Source organism: Enhydra lutris, unplaced genomic scaffold, assembly GCF_002288905.1.
Source record: "Enhydra lutris kenyoni isolate GAN:26980312 unplaced genomic scaffold, ASM228890v2 scaffoldscaffold42, whole genome shotgun sequence".
NCBI lineage: Eukaryota > Metazoa > Chordata > Mammalia > Carnivora > Mustelidae > Enhydra > Enhydra lutris.
The window spans coordinates 16,243,428-16,263,043 of NW_019154126.1; the positions used below are offsets into that span (position 1 = coordinate 16,243,428).

General features: G+C 45.8%; 1 protein-coding gene across 10 annotated transcripts in view; it reads right to left on the minus strand.

The window, feature by feature from the left end:
* Window positions 1-11,060: 11,060 nt before the first annotated feature.
* Window positions 11,061-19,616, minus strand: part of LOC111155563 (par-3 family cell polarity regulator) — a 687,032-nt gene continuing 678,476 nt past the window's right edge. For 7 of the 10 annotated variants that reach the window (XM_022515794.1, XM_022515792.1, XM_022515789.1 and 4 more), the window contains 2 exons: window positions 18,847-18,974; window positions 11,061-12,825 (listed from right to left, as the gene is read on the minus strand). In XM_022515794.1, coding sequence (XP_022371502.1) covers window positions 12,429-12,825; window positions 18,847-18,974 — 525 coding nt within the window. In that variant the 3' untranslated portion in view covers window positions 11,061-12,428. The remainder of the gene's footprint in view (window positions 12,826-18,846; window positions 18,975-19,616) is intronic. The other 3 variants (XM_022515795.1, XM_022515793.1, XM_022515791.1) reach the window with 1 other exon arrangement.

The window sequence follows — 19,616 nt, forward strand, 5'->3', positions numbered from 1 at the left end:
GGCTGCTCCCAGTCTTTAGGCTGGGCCGCTCGACGTTCTGTCAGCTGGAAATGGTGTAAGAGCACAAATTCTTTCTCTGAGGCATCTTGTAACATACCATGGGACGGTAGGACTCTCGTGACAAGACTGCTGGAAATGTGGCACTTTTTATCATTTGGCATAGATGCTATCTCCAACTTCGGTTCTCACTCTTAATAATAAGCAATATATTTCAGAGTATCAGAAAAAAAGAGCTTTACTTCTTAGAACTTTCCTAATTTGCACGGGGTGTTTTATTGAGGAAAAATCAACTTTCTATACACAAAGTACATTTATTATGTTGTTGAGATATTGTTACACTGTAAAATTTATAATAAAAGTAGCTATTTTGAGCTAATGGCTCTCCTCTGACAGGTGACTTTGGCACAAGGACTACCCACAGGCTTTATCGAACTTTCCTAGAACTTCACCATAGTACATGGCCTTTCTTCCTCCCTTCTCTTCCTCACAGCACTTGGAACGGCATCATGGTCAGATGGCTCTCCCAGGTTCCTCTGGCTCCCTCTCTGTCACCCCTCACTGGCATTCCCCCCAATTCACTTATCAATCAACCAAGCTCATCTTGGTGACTGTTCCTCAAAGTTCCTCACAGAAGGGCTCCTCAAAGGCAAACACTACTCCATAAAGGCATCACCACCACCAAATATCTTGAGTGGGTCACTCATTAAATCTCGAGATAAACCAAGTTAATCTCCAAGAAATTCAGTTGCATTTCTTTGGGTTTCTGCCATTACTGATAGTATGCGGCCTTCCATCTTTCACCTAATCTTTCTAACCATCTACCTACATGTGTTGTGCAGTTAATTTTCCTGAAATGTTGCCCTTAGCCTACCTGTCCCTTGCTTGTTATTCAGGATGGTTTCCCCAGACATCCCCAAATCAATCCACAGGCCACATGCAGAAGCCCTGGGCATTCCCCATGAGTCAAAATGAGCCTGTTGTCTGGTGTGAAGACCAGGCTTTCTTTCCTTTGATGAGTGTCAACAGGAGGCCTAGGCTCAACGTGTGTCATAGCTTCCCCAGATCTCTTCACTGACTCCCCTAGACATGGCCTTGCCACCAGGAAGCCCATTTTGGCTGTTTATGACAGTCATTGCAAGGAGCCCCAGATTCCCAGGGCACCCCTCTTCCCTCACATTCTAAACCTTAGAAAGCTCTCTACAACTGTGATTTTGTTCTCAATTCCTGCCAATTTTATTTCAGACCCATCCCCGGTGCTTCAGGAATTCATTGAATGCAAAGTCTGTGCTCCCAACCACCTCTCTGAACCCCAGCTGACTGAGGCTTGATTTCCCCTACATAAAAGGGAGCAGTTAGCCTCCTGTACCTCTCAGTCCTGGGCCTGGAGTCAGCCTCTTCCTTTACCCCCGTTATGGCTCTGAACCTACCTTCTCTCCTCAAAACTCCCCTCATCCTTGAATCACATGCCATTAGACTCCACCCCACCCCAATCACCCTACATGGGTCCCATCGTGTCCGGCCTCACTGTCACTTTCACTGATGTGGCTCCTGCCATCCTTTGTGGTGACAACATCTGTCCCTTACGCAGTGGTCTTCCAGTTATCATTCACATGCCTTAACCTCTCCCTCTAGGACTCGTCACTACCAACAACTTCGGCCCGGCCCCCGTCTGTCTCTGCCTTGGCTCAGAACCCCTGTTTTTCAGCCTTTGCACGAGTGAGGCCTCACGAGGCTTGCTGTGACCCCCATTCAGTACAGCAACCGGACCCCGCCTTCCACAAATGTGACTGCTCGCTTCTTCCCGACTATGCAGCACTCTTCCTACGCTGTAACATTTACTTCTTGAGTTGGTTGGTTGCTTACTTGGTCTCACCCCACCCAGTGCCCACCCCACTCCCCCAATACACACTCAAATGTCGGCCAGATGAGGGCAGGGGTTTTTATCTGATCTGTTCACTCATGCATCCCAAGCTCACAGTGCCTGGCACACTTGACAAGAATGTGGTAAATTAATGAGTAAGTGAATGCTCAAGAACCTGTCTTCTCCCGCCATCCCCTCCATGGGCCCCTGGTGTCTAAACGCCTCTGCAGCTGGGTCCCCCTGCCTTGTCCAGCCCAGGCGCCCACACCTGTCTCCACATAGCTGCTCACACTCACACGGGTTGTTAAGTCCCACTTCTACAAGTTGTACGTGGTAGTTTTCCTCACAGGAGGGCTCCTCCCTCCCCTCCCCTCCCCAGTGCCAACCTTGTATGAAGGCACAAGCCCATGTCCCAGCTCTTCCCTGGGTCACCCTGGATCACCACGAGCCAAATAAGCTTCCCTGTCCTGACCTTAGACGTTCTCCCACAGCAGCCAGCAGGCCCAGGTACCCTGGGTGTTCAGTAAACACCCTGGGTGTTCAGTAAACCCTCGCTGACTGAATACTGCCATCCCGTGAGCCCGGCTCCAATGCCAAGGTGGGAGTGAAAAGGCAAAAGGTAACTACAAAGTTTAAATTTTTTTTAACTCAAGAAAAATTGTTAAATAAAATGATTGTCTTTATTTTAATGGAGACACAGAGAAAGAAGTCAATACAAATCCTAGTGCAAACACTCAGTGAAAATTCTCGTTAATATCCGGGGTATTTGTTCCCTTTCTTCACATGTACATGCATGCACACACATGTGCATACATACACGCGTGCTGGGGGACAATCTGGCGTTCACTTTTTTTAAACATTTTTTATTTAAATTCAATGTAGTTAACATTAGTGTGTTATTAGTTCCAGGGCTAGAATTTAGTGATTTATCAGTTGTGTATAACATCCCGGGCTCATTATGTCAGATGGCCTCTGAGTTCAGCATCTCTTATGGTTTGCCTCTGTCTGTTTTTATCTTGTTTTATTTGTCCTTCCCTTCCCTTATGTTCATCTGTTTTGTTTCTTAAATTCCACTTATGAATGAAGTCAGATGGTATTTGTCTTTCTCTGACTGACTTATTTCACTTAGCCTCATACCCTCTAGTTCTCTCCATGTCATTGCAAATGGCAAGAGTTCATTCATTTTGATGGCTGCATAATATTCCATTGTATTTATATATACCACATCTTCTTTATCCATTCATCTGTCGAGGGCATCTGGGCTCTTTCCACATTTTGGTGATTGTGGACATTGTTGCCATAATTTTTTAATTGAACATTATATTGCCACTTTATTTCTGTGTCAATGAAATATATTTATCAGCTCCAGTAACAAGAGTGCTACATTTTATACCATAATTTACTTAGCTATTTCCCTATGTTCACGTGTTTAGGTTCCAATTTTCCTTTTATAAACAATGTTTTAGTTTTTATTTTAGTATTTTTAACAGGTTTGGGTGTAAATCTCTGTTCACCTTTTGGGTTGTTTCATTAGCTAGATTCCAGAAAATGAACCCTCACTGTCAAAGGGAATGAGGTTTTCAGATACTTGATATATTGTCAAATTCTTGTTGGGTTTCAAGAATTCCTCAGGACCCACCTTACACAACCCTCCTCCCAACCCTTTGCCATCCTCAGCCTGATTATATCCCCTTCTCCTGTTCCTTGCTCACAGCAACTTTGTTTTGAGAGACCTTGTCACAGTTTAACATACTACATTTATTAATGTGTTTATTTAATTAATGTTGGCTTCTGCCTTTGAATGCCGTTTTTATGAGAACATCAATGTCTCTTTAGTTCACTGGTGAATGTGCAGTGACACACATTGTCTGGTATCCATCAGCTCCTGAACAAGGGAATGAATGTGTGAATGTGTCTGTCGTCGAGACACAGGCACACATGGTACGAAGCAGGTTTGGGGATTTGGGGGGTTACAGCACTCTCCCCCGACTCAAGGGGCCCCTACGGTCCTTGCAAGACTCCTGCCTCTCAGCACCTGAGAAGTAGGCAATGATTAGAACTGAATTTCTACCTCCCCTCAGAGACCACAGAACTTGATCTTGCTCTGCAACCCTTTTACCTCAGACATCAGAAGCAGCCCAAGGCCTCGAGGGGACCCCTGTTATGCGGTCTGATGTCTCTAAAGGGTTTTGCCCATCCCCCACTAGCTTCTTGCCTTAATCAACATCCCCAGCCTTTCTGGGGATGGCTGGTTTTTTGCTCACACAGCACACACTTGGGGCTTGGACATGGGATAGGTGTCTCTGTCACTCCTTAGTGACACTTCCAGGTCGTAAGTCCTCCTTTCTCCCTAACCGCACACCCCACCCCCACCCCCACATTTCTTTGAAGCTGTTAACCTGGTACAATATGTTTTACTTCACTCTTGGTGGCGGTCTTCTATCGATCTTCGTTCTGTGAAGATTTTAGCACCTGAATCGGTGTCTCGCAACCATATTTGTTGTCGTGGTTGTTGTTGATGATGTCAACATCCACAAAGAAGATCCTCCTAATATCCGGGTCTTTCTGTTCCTTGACTGCCTTACTTCCATTGAGCTTGTCTTCTGCCTCATGGTCACACCTATCAGCGCTCCCTCTTTAATCTCTACTCAGAGTGCGCACTCACTCATGACTCTAATTCCCCGACTCCAAGCATTCCTTGAGCAGAATTGATTCATTGACCAACATTGTTGTGTGTCTCTATCTGACTCTTGTCCTCGCTTTTCTCCTTGTCCAGCTCTGATCATGATCATAAAAACTCTCCCACCCCTGTCTTCCTCAGCCACCCTCCCCTGAGAGAGCACCGAGCCCGGCCCCCATACTGCACGGTGAAGGTCCCGGGCACTCGGCTGCCCCGGCCATTTGCACTTGTGGTTCCTCCTCAGCCTGCTCTTCCTTCAAAGAGCCACGCGGCTCCCTTACCTCCTCAGATCCCCGCTCTGAGATATCGGTCTACTTCTTTTTATTTTCTATCCCATAACCTCTCTTTATTTTCTTCCTGCCTAGTACCACCCCCTGACTGTTACAGAGCTCTTCCCCGCTAGAATGTGACTGTAACACTCTGCCGTATGCTCAGCATCTAGTACAGCTCTTGGCATATAATGGGAGCCATAAATGAATGAAGGAATGAGTGAATATGAGATAATTTTCTTTCCTAAACTGACCCTACACTCTACATTGTATATTTCAGGCCACACAAAGTGGCATCTTCCTTAAAAATCAATATTGGCCTCCTCGTGGCCTTACAATTACCTTGAACAAATCACACAAACAGGATATCCATGATTTTCAATTAATCCAGAGGGAACACCTAAAAGGACTGAAGATAGGCAGCAGAATATACTAGCATAGTATATGAAGTAACCAATCAGAGATTAGAAGTCCCTGATGAGCCATCCCCTACTGAATGCAGAGAACATTTCCTGGCTTACGGGAAGGAGAGCCGGAGCCAAGGGAAGTGCCTCGTTCAGCTGGATTAGTTATTGGAAACTCGTTTCCTTGGGCCAGCCAGTTCTTCCAGACACTGAGTCTGTGGCTGTCTATGTCTCTTCTCTAGGGACAGGGGATCAGAGGAGAGGGGCCTGGAGCATCAGCTACAACCCCGCAGTTCATTTAGAGGAGCAAGGAACAGAGGGTGGACATGATCCTCCTGGCGGAACCCCAGGGAGCGTCCTGGGCGGGGCTGATCCTGGGGAGATGCGCAGACTCTGCCTGCTGCCCTGAGACATCGCAGGAACTGCCAGTGTTTCTCTCTGAGATACCAAACTGTGTTTGATTAGGATCTTGAGTGAATTAAGCCGCTCGTTTCACTGGGAACGCTTTGGAGCTAAAAGTTTCTTTCTATGCATAATTAATATTCTACCTCTTTGAAGATAAATTTTATCTCTCCAACTCTATAAATGAATCATTTCCCCTTGGCTGTTATTATGTCGTCTCCTTACCAAAAATAAAATAAATACAAAGAATAATGATATGTAAAGAAAAAATCATCACGGAAAATGATTTACATTTTTTTTCCCAGTGAGAAAAGCTAAGAATGTTTTTAATGCATGTCCAGCTTGAAACCCGCTGCAAATGTCTTATGACGTTTCGTAATAGGCTCTTCCCATCTGTGCTGAAAACAGCTGATGATTTAATGCAAATTGTGATTGTTTCATGATCTCCCGGCCATCTTTTCTATTTTGTTTCAGGATTTGGGGTCCCTTCTGCATCTGCTTCAGAAACCCGGCCGCTAGGATTGGCTTTTTGTTGTGACCACTCTGTGTTCTACTGCCCCCTGTTTTCCTCGTGTTTCAAATCCAATTCATTTTATATATTCTTTTTGTTTTTTTAACTTTCACTGTCTTCAATCTCATGTGACTCTTTTCTGAACGTGAAAACCTGGCTTAGAAATGAATACCTTCTGGTCAAAGAGATTTAAATAGCGAAGCTAAGGATCCAAAGCATGGAACAGTGGTTATCAACAAGGGACCCGGTGGGGTCTGCAAATCCACGGGGAAACCCGGCATTGTCTATTTCAATAGGTGTTTGAAATCTGTAAACATTGGGCTTAAAGTGTGAACAAGCCATTGCATTGAAATCATATAGCGTATATATTTACAATAGGTAATATACGCAATTGTAATTTTCAAGTGTATGTAAATGGCATTGTGATTAAAGAAATCTATTTTTAAGGTATTGCTAACTTCGTAATTCCTTAGACATTATTTTGTGTTTCTTCTCCCAATCGGTGAGTTATCATCAAATAAGGAACGTTACGTTGTCAAAAACAAAAAGCTTCTCTTTTGATAAAAACTTTATACCGCAACGGTGGGCTGCAGCCAGGACAATGGGTTTTGCGTTCTGATGGAGCTGCCCACCGCTGGCAAGACACAAACCCGGGGAGGCTCGATTTCCTCGTGTGTAAAATTGGACTATCACTTCTCTAACCTGCTTCCTGGGGTTTGGAGACTCAAAGAGAAAAGATGAGAATGTTGTGATTATTGTGAACTACCACACAAATAGATCAAGCAAACAGAGTGGGAGCCAGCGGCAGCTTGTGTACTCTGATTCCAGGTTCAGATTTTGTAGAAATGCTTGGGCTGCCCAAACCGGAGAGCAGAGGCTCCTTGGGCTGAGATCGAAGTCAGGCCAAGGAGAGTTTGGAAATGGAGTTGAAGGTTGGGGCACGTGTAGGACAAATTCACTCTGAGGCTTCACAAGGCAAGTTCAAAGGTTCGCATTATTCCGAAATACCCCTCGTTCATTGGCGAGCCCTGATCTGACCTGTCTCCGGATCCTTAGGTTAATGTTTTCACCCATTTGCTCCCAATATAAACAACTGTGATAAGTTTTATGCCACTGCATGAAAGCAAGTCAGATAAGAGCTGAACCCTGAAACCAGATCATTAGCCAAGGTCACGATTGGTTTAGAAATTTGTGTTGTTTTCCTTCCTGTCACTTGCCAGAAATGTATGGCACTTTTCCCCCTTGTAGTTTGCAGTCGGCTGGGCCCTGAGCCATGGAGACTGTTTTTAATGGCAAAATCTTCAAAGTTGTACTTAAAATATTTGCATCATAAAATCCCTCGTGGAAGCCAAACTTCAGCTTGAGGAGGAGCCTTGTAGCAAGTGGCAAACTTGCCTTCGGAGACAGGAGAAAGGCTCCTGCCACCGGGACCCCCTTCTCTCCGATGATCCGCGGAGGCTGATGACACCCCGGGAAGAGCGTCGTCTCTTCGTGAGACATCCACACTGTCTGGGAACAAACTCCAAATGGCTTTTCTGAGCCAACGACAGTGTGAGGTGACTCAGCAGTTAGTTGAGCAATTCCGAAAAACGTGTTTTTCACACATTTAATTGATCCTGTGAGCAAATAAGCACAGAGGATGAAAGATGAGTCATTGTTCAGACTCACTGGAGGGAGAGCTTCGCCCTTGTTTCTTGTCCTCTTCTCCTGCGTCCAGCACCGAACAGACCTACCTGGGCAGTGACAGGCTGGTGCGCCTAGGGCGTGCTTTAAAAAATTCAAAATCAGAAAACAAAAACTGATCACTTACATCTGAATTCAGAAAGGAAAAACAAACAAACCTGTCTTTCCCAAAGGATGCTTGATCTTATAGGACTCATAACGGGATCCTTTAAAAATGAAATTCTATACTGCGGGGTTTAACCTAAAGAAAGAAAATGTATGGACAAAGGACACCCATATATTTTGTGCTTGGCTGCATGGGATGTGGAAGCTGGAAGGAGAGGAAGAGCAGGGGAGAGGAGTGCTGCGGGAAGACGGTGAATTTTGGAGGAAAGAACCCACCTAATGGGAAATATGTCCGTTCTGTGTGGAGAGCAAGGACACTCTTTCCCTCTTTGAGATCTAATGTAAAACACCAGTTTCTTGTGAAAGAAAGAAAGAAAGAGGAAGGAAGAAAGGAAGGAAGAAAGAAAGAAAAGCGTATGCTCAAAATTATAACCCTCATTCTCCACACATTTTTTTAAAAAGTCAATTTAACTTAACCAGCTCTGTGATCTTGTCATTACTCAGAGCTGACAGGGATTTCCGGTTAAAGCACCTCTGTCTCTCGCACTTCTGACCTGTGAACGTTCTTATTAGCTGCCTTATTAAGATGATATCCTGTCTCTGAAGTTAGAAAGGAAAATTATCTCCTTACCTGACAGGTCATCAGTGTAATCTTTGTTAAAAAAAAAAAAAGAAAGAAAGAAAGAAAGAAAGAAAACAAAAGAAAAAGAAAAAGAAGAAAAAAGAACTGAGTTAGAGAGCCATTGAAATTCCTGGTGCACTGTTACCCAAGGAAGCCCTCCAGGACGGGATAAACTCAGAGGTAGTTAGTTGGACCTTAGTGACTTATTCTTCCATGACTAGCGAACAAAACCAGAAACAAAGTACTCTCTGCTTCGTCTTGGGTTGACTTCAACCAAGACAAGAGCTGCATGCGTGTCAAGGACTCACAGGATGAAATTAGAAGCGTGTTAAACTAACCAGACTAATGGAGACAAATATAGAAACACGTGTGCATTGTGCACATCCTACCTAGGCCTGTTTCACCATCTACACGGAAACGTGTGTACTTTCTAAGAAAAATTATTGGAGAAAGGCGAGCCGCCTGGAAGACAGTGGCCATCTTTGGGCAAATTGTGAGCAGTGATGTGGACAGAAGAGCCTGGTCTCTTGCCTCTGGCCTTGTTTTCAGACTCATGCTGCTGGCAAAGTGGTTGGCTCTGTTGGCTTACTTGCTGCCCTTCCTCAACACGGGTTTGCAGTTAAATCCATAGCCTCTGCTCAGAGAAACAGGAAATTCATTTGTTTTATGGTCTCTGATTTGATATATTTGACTTCTTTGGCAGGAGAAGTGAGAAGCCAAGGTCTCATTTTCCTTCCTATTGCGCGGACAGCCCTGTCAACCGTGGGGTGGTTTGACTTCTGAGCAGTCTTTGGTCTAACCAGCTACAGGGAGAAGAGATGGTGGTGGCATTCAATGCACGTATGATACAGACACCTTATAGAATATTATTGGATAATTTATATTTGCAAGACTTTCCATAGTCTTAATGGACCAAGAGGGGTGATGATGTAACTGTGGGACCATCAAAAGATGAGGGACGGCTGACTCACTCCACTTCCAACCTCACCTAAGTACGGGCCTTGGCGGGGCCGCCTGTCCCCTGACATGGGTTGGGACTCCCCCCACCCCCACCCCCCAGAAGCTGCAGCGTCCAGTGCACGTGCTGACCACACCCAGCCTGGCTCCCTGCTACAGATACGCTCTTCCTATGACCCCAGCGAGTCCCTGGAAAGTACTCTGGAGCCAGAAGGCCGTCATTTAGGCAAGTCTGCGGGTAGAGCGTATTCTCACTTCTGTGCTGACTCATTGCGAGTCCTACTTCTCCTCTCAGTGTGGCCCAAATAGTCAGTATTCATCTACACATCCCTTTGTGATTTGGGTCCCCACGACATTCACTATTACCTCTCCCGCTCCACTTCTCACTGTCAGTTGAGACAAATAACCTGCGAGTTTTGGCATCTGCAATGGGCCTCCTGGTCAGTGAGAAAATTAACCAATCTGCCCACCTTCTCTTTGCTACTTTCCCACACCTTGCATGCGTACAAGAACCCAAGACGTGTTATTTTCTTGGCTTGCTGTACACTTCTCGTTACTAATCCTGAGGTGACAGAATTGGACTTAGTGACAGGCTGAAGGCTACCATGACAACCAGCTGACGCAGGCACTCCACACGGAGGGCATTTTCAACAGGTCTGTGTAAAAAGCTTGCCCTCTGGGCGGGGGCCACATGGGTATTTATGCACGAGACACACCTAGGGACATGGTGCCCTTTATGTCTTCGGAGGACCGTATGCACGTTTATGAATCTAAAAGAAAGAGTGAAGCCTTATTTTGTAATTTAGGAAAGAAGAACTGGTTGGTATTGGAACTGGAAAAGAATCTGGACCTTTCTCCAGGCTCACAGGATGCAAGGTGGGATTCCCTCAAAACGCTTGGCTCGCTGAAGCGATCCCGAGGGAGCAAAGGACAGTAACGGGAATATGATGTGGCTTCCTGCATAATTTTTCTCTTATGTAGCTCTAGGGTATTGGCTCCTTTCATTCTGAACTCCCCAGGTTTCTTTCGGCAGCCTGGGTCTTTCAGTAAACTCACTAAGGCGGTCCCTCTTTCTTTCCCACCCCCTCTCTCCTCAGGTGTTCGAGTAGGCGGTCAATCACCCACCTCCGCATCTGCACACAGACAGATAGAAGGAAACTTTCCACTTTTTCTAAATATGAAAAAAAAAAAAATCACATCTGCTAATATACTTAAAAAAAAAAAAAAAAACCACCCAGCTAGGAGTTTCCACAGGAACACTACAGACACCACAAAGAACAGGAAGAAATATGCCTTTTATTAGAAGTCTCATATGTACAGGGAAAGCTGTTTCTCACAGCTCCGGGAAGGCTGTGAGAAAGAGCCACTGTCCTCCAAGGTCACCGTGCTGACATTGGTAACACCACTGAGTATCGCCACACATTAGGAACACAAAGAACCATTACACAGAAATGCAAAAAAGACAATAGGTACGTGTGGACATTTCACATATTTTCTAAAAACAAGTGGACACAAAAATACAATGTGCCAGTAAAAAAAAAAAATAGGCATATCAGTACATGTCTTTTTTTTTGTTTGTTTTCTTTTCTTTTTTGTTAATACATGGTATGCCGAGCTTTCACCTCAAGCCTTTGCATCTCGGGATTTGCAGGCACTTTAGCAACCCAGCCACGGTTTACAGTACACGACGTTCAGACCGACAGCTGAAAACAGGAGCAACCAAGGTCCTCATGACCCCCACACACCTTACAATATTGACACGAGAGCCCAGGCTTTTGTTACCACTGTTTGGGGACACCAGAAGGTTTGCCGTGTGATAGAACAGCTTTTCCCTTATTTGTCTTCTTTGTCTCGGGGCAGAATTATTTAGGAGCCCGGATGGCATCACCAGGCAGAAATACAACGCACTAGACAAATGTCATTTCCAACTGACTTTCAACACCGTAGAGAGCAGATGAGTTTTGAGAATCCCAAAATGACTGATTTATCTTTGTCCCACTCTATGCCCTTCCTGCCAACCTGTCAAATGAAAACTAATTAAAATAATTACTGGGATGTTGTGGGCCAGAAGCTCATCCTGGGAGAATTCTTTTCTTAGCTCCCACCTCCCACATCACGATACACACAGGGCGGGTGGGCTGGCTCTATCGTTCCCCGACCGGGAGTCAGTCCCTCTCCCACGTCCCCCACACAGAGCTGCGCTGACTCAACACACGTGTCAGGAACATGACTGAACAAGTGTATTTATAAACACGGACGAGAATGATCGCTTTATTGGTAATGTCGAGTTCTAAGGCAGTTGCAAAAGGACCCCCCATGATAACCAGACAGCGTTGGATATGGCTTAGCTTCTTTCATGGGATGAAGGAACGTTCCTGTGGCAAGGAGCTGAGAGAGAACAGGGAAAACCATGCTGATTACAAAGTACTATAAATGACTGTGCTGTGAAGTACCATAAGGCCCCAATTTCTGGTGTCTGTCACCCACGCGGATCCGCCAGACACTGGGATGTCGCCTCACATCAAAGAAAACTGAAAGGGGAAAAAGAAGGATCCGTTTCACCCTCAATTCAAGGTAATTTGTCACCATAAGTTGTCGGGGGCCGAGATGCAGAGCCACGGACAACTCACCATGGGGGGTGGGGGCGGGGGGCGGGGCACAGTCCTGGGACTCCAGAGAGAGGCAGAGCACACGGATGCCTTGAACCGATGATTGTCGGGAGGCGGGAAATCCTTCCATGAAACAGACGCTGGAGACATGGTGGCAAAGACATTAAGGCCTTCCATTTCTTTGCCCACACTGCTTAAAGGCACTGATACCAACAACAGAATTATTCCATAGTACCATCGAGGTTTTAAAAAAACTCCCAAAATACAAGTCTTCATAAGAAAATGTCCTTTATTGCCTGACACGGAGCCTCCGCTCTTCTCCTGCTCAGGAATAGAAGGGTTTCCCTTTCTCAGGAGTCTGGAGTCTGTTCAGCCTAGCAACCTGAGAAGGGGAGGGGGGCACATCCTGCCGGAAGGGCCCCTTGGGAGGGGTATAACTGGGGTCCTGGACTTTCTTGTATGAGTCATAGTTGTTGAGCCCCTCTGGAGGAGGCGGCTGCTTCTTCATCTGCTGCTCTTTCCGCCTCTGCTCCTGGCGAAGGAGCTCCTGTGTCTCCAGCATCACCCTGGCGTTGAAGCCGTGCCCGCCCAGGTAGCCGTTCCTGGAGCCTTGGTAGCTGGAGTACCTGGGGTTCTCCTTGGCACTCTGGAAGCCTTCCCCGGGGGAGTAGTTCTGCTCCCAGGAATCCTGGGACACGGAGCTGGCGTTTTTCCTGCTTTGCCTAGAAAGCAAATCCCGAAGGTTAGTATAGGAGGTTGGGAGAAGGGGAGAGAGAGAAAGGAAGCAAGGGAGGGGGCGCGGGGGGACGAAGCGGGGTGGAACATGCATTTGAATCTCTCGACCAAAGGCGCTGAGCTACAATCATGCATCAGCCAGAATGATGAGGGGAGGGGCCCCGGAGGATTAAAACACAACTGTCAACAAACAGTGGCCAGACGGGAGAGCGAGCTAAGCGACTCCGTGGCATCCAGCAAAAGGGTCCTCTGACTGTGTCTGGGTAGGCATTGTCTGTTCTGCTTGGGGTAACCGTACATCCTGCCATTTAGACACACCGGCAAAACGCTGTACAGGAGTATTAGAGATCTGGTAGCTTCGGCCCCAGCCGTAATTGCTCGTTTCAGAACGTTACAATTCAACCCTAAACAAGCAAAACAAATATTTTACACAGCTGCCACCATAATGTCCGAGTCTCGAGCTAATATGAAGTGCCCATAATGGATTACGGTATGAGTTCAGTTATGAAAGATTTAAGTCTAGACTCCTATATGATGAAAAATGCAACAGGCGGTCCCTTAAAGCCCCGGCTTTCGAGATGTATATGTCAGCAACTGACACTCTTCAGAAAACATGCTCATCAAGCTGGTAAAACCTGGAAGGCTGGAGAGTAAGCACTATTTTCCCACACACTATACCCTCACTGAGGGCTGGGACTGTCTCCTTCACTCATTTTCTGTCATCCCAGGATAGGGAAATAAATCAGAGTCATATAGAAATTTCGAAGTCTTATCACTTCTGCAATAAAGCTGCACATCATTTTCAGGAAACATTATTGTTCTGAAACATCTTTAATTTACTATCAAGTCTCTAGATGCTTTTATGAATTTACAATAAGATTGGCTATGATAAAGTAAAACAATTTGGTGCCAGAAAGGAAGACATGTCCTAATTTTTCGCCTTAAAAATGGAAGAGAGGAAGAGAGAATTGAGTAATAAAATAAAATATATTGCTCCATTTATCAATAAGAAAATCATCTGGTGACAGTATGTAGTGCTCAGCCTTTCACATCAACACACACGACATGACGGAATGTTCAGGAAGACTCGTGTGAAGGGAAAATAAGGTCTAGGCAGCTACAGGGCTCCCATGGGCATGGAGAAATTTGCATTTTTGAACATTCAGAAGTGCTACCAATATGGTTCGGGATGAAATCCGCCCATTTTCCACATGGCCTAAAATTCAGCTGGGGATGTTTTCAATAAGGAAAATGAACTAATGTCCAGCATCATCTCTGGATATGACTAAGATTAATTGAGTGGTCCCCAGTATCTCTATCTGGCTCTCTTTTAATGGGAATCGGACCATTTGTGCCATCAGCCCAGGCAAGAATCCTTAGATTTGATGGAATAGTTTATTTGCCTAAAGCACTGATTATCTTCACTTAAAAAGTCATAAATTAATCTGCCCAGGGACATGAATGATGGAAAGTGCCAGCTTGAAACCAGGGATTTGACATTAATCATGAAACTTTAATTAAAACAACGAACTTGTTACTGATGTTCCAGCAACAAAAGTGGAATTCCTTCATGGGTTAGTTATCAATTTAAAGATAACCAGAAATAGGCTGCAGAAATGTCAGCTCTTTTCCATTCTTAGCCTACTGAGATCCACTAACCGTCTCCCTGCCCCAACCCCAGACGCTATAAAGCCCGAGGCTTCGCTCTATGGCACTCATGCACCAGAAGTTGAATTCTGAATCCTTTCAGGAAGACAGAGTCTTTCTTATTTAAACACACTGAGAAGTCACCAAAGGTCTGTTAGGGATAGAAATTATGATGATGTGAGAGAAAGAATTTCTGGTAGCTAAAATATTCTTCAAATTAGGCAGGCCAGAGGGAAGAAAGCAGATCTGCCTGAGATATGAAGTAAGACACATGGGGAAAGTACATATGCATGGGTACACATGCATACACATGTTCCCATGGGCCCACGCATGCGCACACGCGCACGTGCCCGCGCTGCACGTGCCCGTGCACGCACTCTTGGTAAGGAAACCACTGGTACCAATAAGCCCTCGATTAAGGAGAGGACGAGAAATGAGCAGCTCATAAAGAAACTCCAGAATAGAGCAGACAATGAGAGTTTTCAGGATCAACTGGACAGAGATTCCAATCTTGTCTGCTACTCACCAGGTGTGTGATCCTGGGAGGGTTATACTGTTTGGGCCCAAATTGTCTCATCTGTGAAATAGGCTAGATCCCTAATCTCATAGGATATGGGGAGAAATCAAGGAAAGAGGATGTGTCAAATGCTTAGAAAAGCATGGCACACAGTGAATGGTTAACTAATGGGTGTTGGAAGTACAGTTTGAAGGCCAAGTCATTTTGCCCTCAAAGATGAGCCTCTGGGTTTTGGGGTCATCTTTATGATCAACGGGGAAAAAAAATAAGCAAAAATAAGAATCCGTCCTTTGTCAAGAGGACTGGGCCGAGACCAAGAAGCAGGAGAGGCACCAAATAACTGAGGTGGTTTCACTAAGTGAAGGCAACCCCACTTCCTCAGAGACTGGAAAGGAGTTTTTTACTATCCCATGATTTCTTAGTCAAAAGCCACAAATTAACAACAGCAGGAACAAAATATCAATCTCCTTTCACTGAATTCCTTCATAACCAACACAAAGGTTTGTTTGGTCCTGGAAAGAGCCCACTCGAGTCTTCTGAATCCACTCAAAGCAAATGCCCGGGTTTGGCAATAACTATCACTCAATGATTACAACCACTTCCAAGATGGCCTAAAGACCACCATCTTATAGAGGGCTTACACCAAAGACCCAATGCTTCAGGAAAGCCATCTCTCTGTCTGTGACTGTAAGGGAACATACTTCTACTCAGTTTTAGAGTTGCCTTTTGAATACTAAGAAACTAATCTAGAAATGTTAAAAGGATTAAAAAGAAGAAAGTAAAAAAGAAAAAAAGATAACTAATTTAGGAATTCAAAGATTTAAAAAGAAATCCTAGTCTGGTTGAGAATTAAGTGTATGTTCATTCAGGTCTCTCCTTCCAAATGAGTGTTATTACCTGAGTTTCTTACTGACATTTCAAAAAGTAACTCGAATTCTGTCTAGAGGTTTGTTAATTACAGTTAGAATTTACAAACCGCTCCCCTTGTATCCAGCCCTCTAATTCAAACCACCTTGTCCAATGCTACTGATACAAAGAACGACCATTTGTTTTATTTTATGCTCCACTTTGCAAGAGAATTTCTGCTGTGTGTGAAGTCTTTTTGGTATCAAATGCCACACCAACTTGTTTAGACAAAACTCTAATTGTCAACATCCAAAAGGCAGAGGTCAAGTGTCTTTAAAGAATCTCACATGTCAGAAATGTGGGTTTGACTCAAGCCCATGGAGGCTATTGCAATCTCCCCCTGAGCTCCTCTTTGGTCTCTCTACCTTCCTCTAGATCTCTGCACACAGCCTTCGTCAAGTGGTGCCGCTCTACAGGGAACCAAGCTGGGGGCAAGGTTCCGGAATCTTCCTCACAATCGCCACTCCCATTGAGAAACTGTTCTCTGATGGAAGAGAACAACAGGCTGTACAAGGCCTACCAGCCCTCTTGCCTGAAACTACAGCTCATTCTTTTTGGAATTTCTGCTTTTCTCATACTAATACAGAACACAATGCCTGGTCCTAAGGGGGCTTTGGTCAACCCAGAGGGATTTTCTGTCACCACTGGCAGTGGTAGAAGGAGCCCTCTCCATGAATCAGATCCTTCTTCTGGGTTCTTCAGAAGGGAGAGGGACGGCAAGCAAAGGCAGCTCAGAGAAGAAGGAGGTGGGGACGAAAGCAGAGGCTCAGTCTGGAATACTGGGCTACCCGGGAGCACGACCAGGAGGAAGTCAGCAGAAACACCCCACCTGTCCTTGTCCTTTTGCCCAGCACCGGGACCTGACAGGCTCTTCTACCACATGTCCTTCCAGGCCCTCGGCCACCATCTCTCCCACTTCCCTTCCTTAGCCCCATGCATTTCCCAACTCACTCCGCCCCTTACATAAGCTTTCTGATATTTTTCCTTCATCTGTTACACTCTTGAACACCACAAACATTTATGAAGCCAAACAATTTGCCAATAAAATCAGATCACAGCCCCTGCACAGGCAATGCTGTTCCCATGGGCCACGACATGCTCCTGACCACCAGGTAGGTCAACAACGCACATAACTGCACTCATCTTTCTGATGGAAAGCAAGCCACACAGGCGGGGTGGAGGGCTTTGACACAGAACCCCCTTTATGTAGAATCCTTCAAGTGTTCTCCATTTGATGCACTGAGCTGATTCATACAGTGGCCTTCTTCCAAATGCTAAGGGCAGTAGAGCACAGAGAGAAACTTTACACCTACTCCCATTAAAATTCCAGACTTGAGAACCAAAACTTTTGGTAGCAAAGAGCCTTATGAAATTAGGGTTTAGGGCATGGGCAGATTTGGGTTCTGAATGTTGGCAGAATCAGCTGTGAGACCTTGGGGGAGGTTACCTAATTTCACTGAGCTGCTTCCTTGTAGGACATAATTTCCAAGGTCCTGTCTAGACCTAAACTTCAATGACTCTTACTTAGAGAGGGCTAAATAAATACTCTCCTATTTAAAAGAAAAAGCCAGTCTCCTATTTAAAAGAAAAAGTAATTTAGTTTTCTAAGGAGATACAGCTTTATAGATTAAAAAAGAACAACCGAATGAACAATACTACAATGCCAGTAATACTACAATCACGATAACTACAATAAAGTATTCAGCCTGGTACAGAATTTCATTCATATCTTCATTCCCTTGTCTGATCTGCAACAATGTAGCCAAGTCCCTCATGGTTATTATAGTGATTATTTAACATTTAAAGGGACTCATCATTCTTAAAAATTTGAAGGAAATCAAGACTACTTTTATATCAGTCAGTCAAGTTTACATGTATAAGCACTTGCTGCCCCGGCCCCCAGGGCTCTGCTTGCATTCCAGGCAATCCACCTGATATGAACATGGTCAACATAGTTTCTTTCCCACCCAAAATGTTTTTGTCACCTGCTTTTGAAACAGAACAAATGCCTGTAGGAATTGTGATTATCGGAGTGCCTCCTGAGAAGTTTGGGAAGATGAGCGTTTTTAAATGCTTTTATTCTTCTTTTTTTTTTTTTAAAGACTTTATTTATTTATTTGACAGAGAGAGATCTCAGGTAGGCAGAGAGGCAGAGAGAGAGGAAGGGAAGCAAGGCCCCCTGCTGAGCAGAGAGCCCGATGTGGGGCTGGATCCCAGGACACTGGGATCATGACCTGAGCTGAAGGCAGAGGCTTTAACCTACTGAGCCACCCAGGCGCCCCAAATGCTTTTATTCTTTACTGTGCATGGAGGAAATACCTAAGTGGAAAAAGGTCTATCATTTCAAAGTATTAGGGCTCAGTCACCCGAGAGACCCTGCCGGCTTGCCAGCTAATGAGGTGGGCATCCCTGGGACTCTCTGGGTCAGCACTGAGCAAAAGCAAGGATGGCAGGAGAGTGAGAGTAAGATCCCCCCTGAGCACGGACCACAGAGCCTTCACCCTACCCTTTCACAGAGCCCTGGATCCACACGGTACCAGATACACTAGTTGGCCTACCCAGCCAGGCAGAGGAAGAGTTCGCTTTCCATTTTTCAGCGGAAGAGACCGTCTGGTCCACGGCCCCCTGGGAAGTAGCAGAGCCAATACCAGATCCGAGGTGTGACCCCTCAGCCCAGTCCTCCTATGTCAGCTCATCTTGCTCTCAGTCCGGGAGTTTGGGGTGAGAAAGCAGCATCCCCTGCGCGGGGAGATGGCCATGCAGGCTGAGCCATGCTCCCCTCCCCCCGCCTCTCACCCCCCACCCTCTACCCCACCACCACCCCGAGGCTGCTTTCCGCAGGGCTACCGCGAGAGAGTGGGAGAAGCCAGCGCGATGTGTCGCAGGGAAGGGTCTGCTAGAGCCCAGGTGGCTGTGAGCTCGGGGCGAGGACTCGTACCGGGGCAGGGAGCTGTACTGGCGCTGCGCCTGCTGGAACCCTTCGCGCTCCTCCTGCCGCTGGCGCTGCATCTGCACCTCCACCGACACCGAGTGCCTGCCGCTCTGCGCCGCCGCTCTGGAGTTCGGCTGCGGGACGGAAACGCACACGGGTTAGCAAGAAGGGAAGGGTGGATGTCACGGGACTGCTTGACCCCGCTCCGATGCATAAGGATTGCCTCGGAAACACATTACACATTCTGTGAAATTTTAAAAAGTCGATGGCTGTGTTTTCTATTTGCTCTTCCGAGCGCGCAGTACTCAAGCATCTTAAATTTTGCTTATGGCTGGAGGGTGGTCTGAAATTGAGAGGTCAACTTTTCTAGTCTTCCTCACGAGGTTTGGTAAATACCAACATTAGATACCACTTTGTATCCCACGTCTCTCTGGCAAACATAGGGGAGTGAGTCTGCTCAGAAGACCAGAGGAAGCCAATGCCAAAAATAAACAAGTCCCTAAATATCCGCTACAATAATTCACAAAAGTGAGGGGAGTCCGTGAACGTTGGCTGAGCTGGTCAATTGTTTCAGCAGCTACATATTTTAGCCTAGCAATAGACGACAATATAGTGGATTCCCCTTTTATTAAAGGATGACAGTTACATTTTGGAACAAGATTGGCTGAAACTAGTCACGCTTGCCATAGGTCTCCTCCAACCCACAGACGGTGGCCACATGGGAACGGAAACGCTCATCAAAAGAACAAACCCAAAAGCTAACAGCTACTTGAATG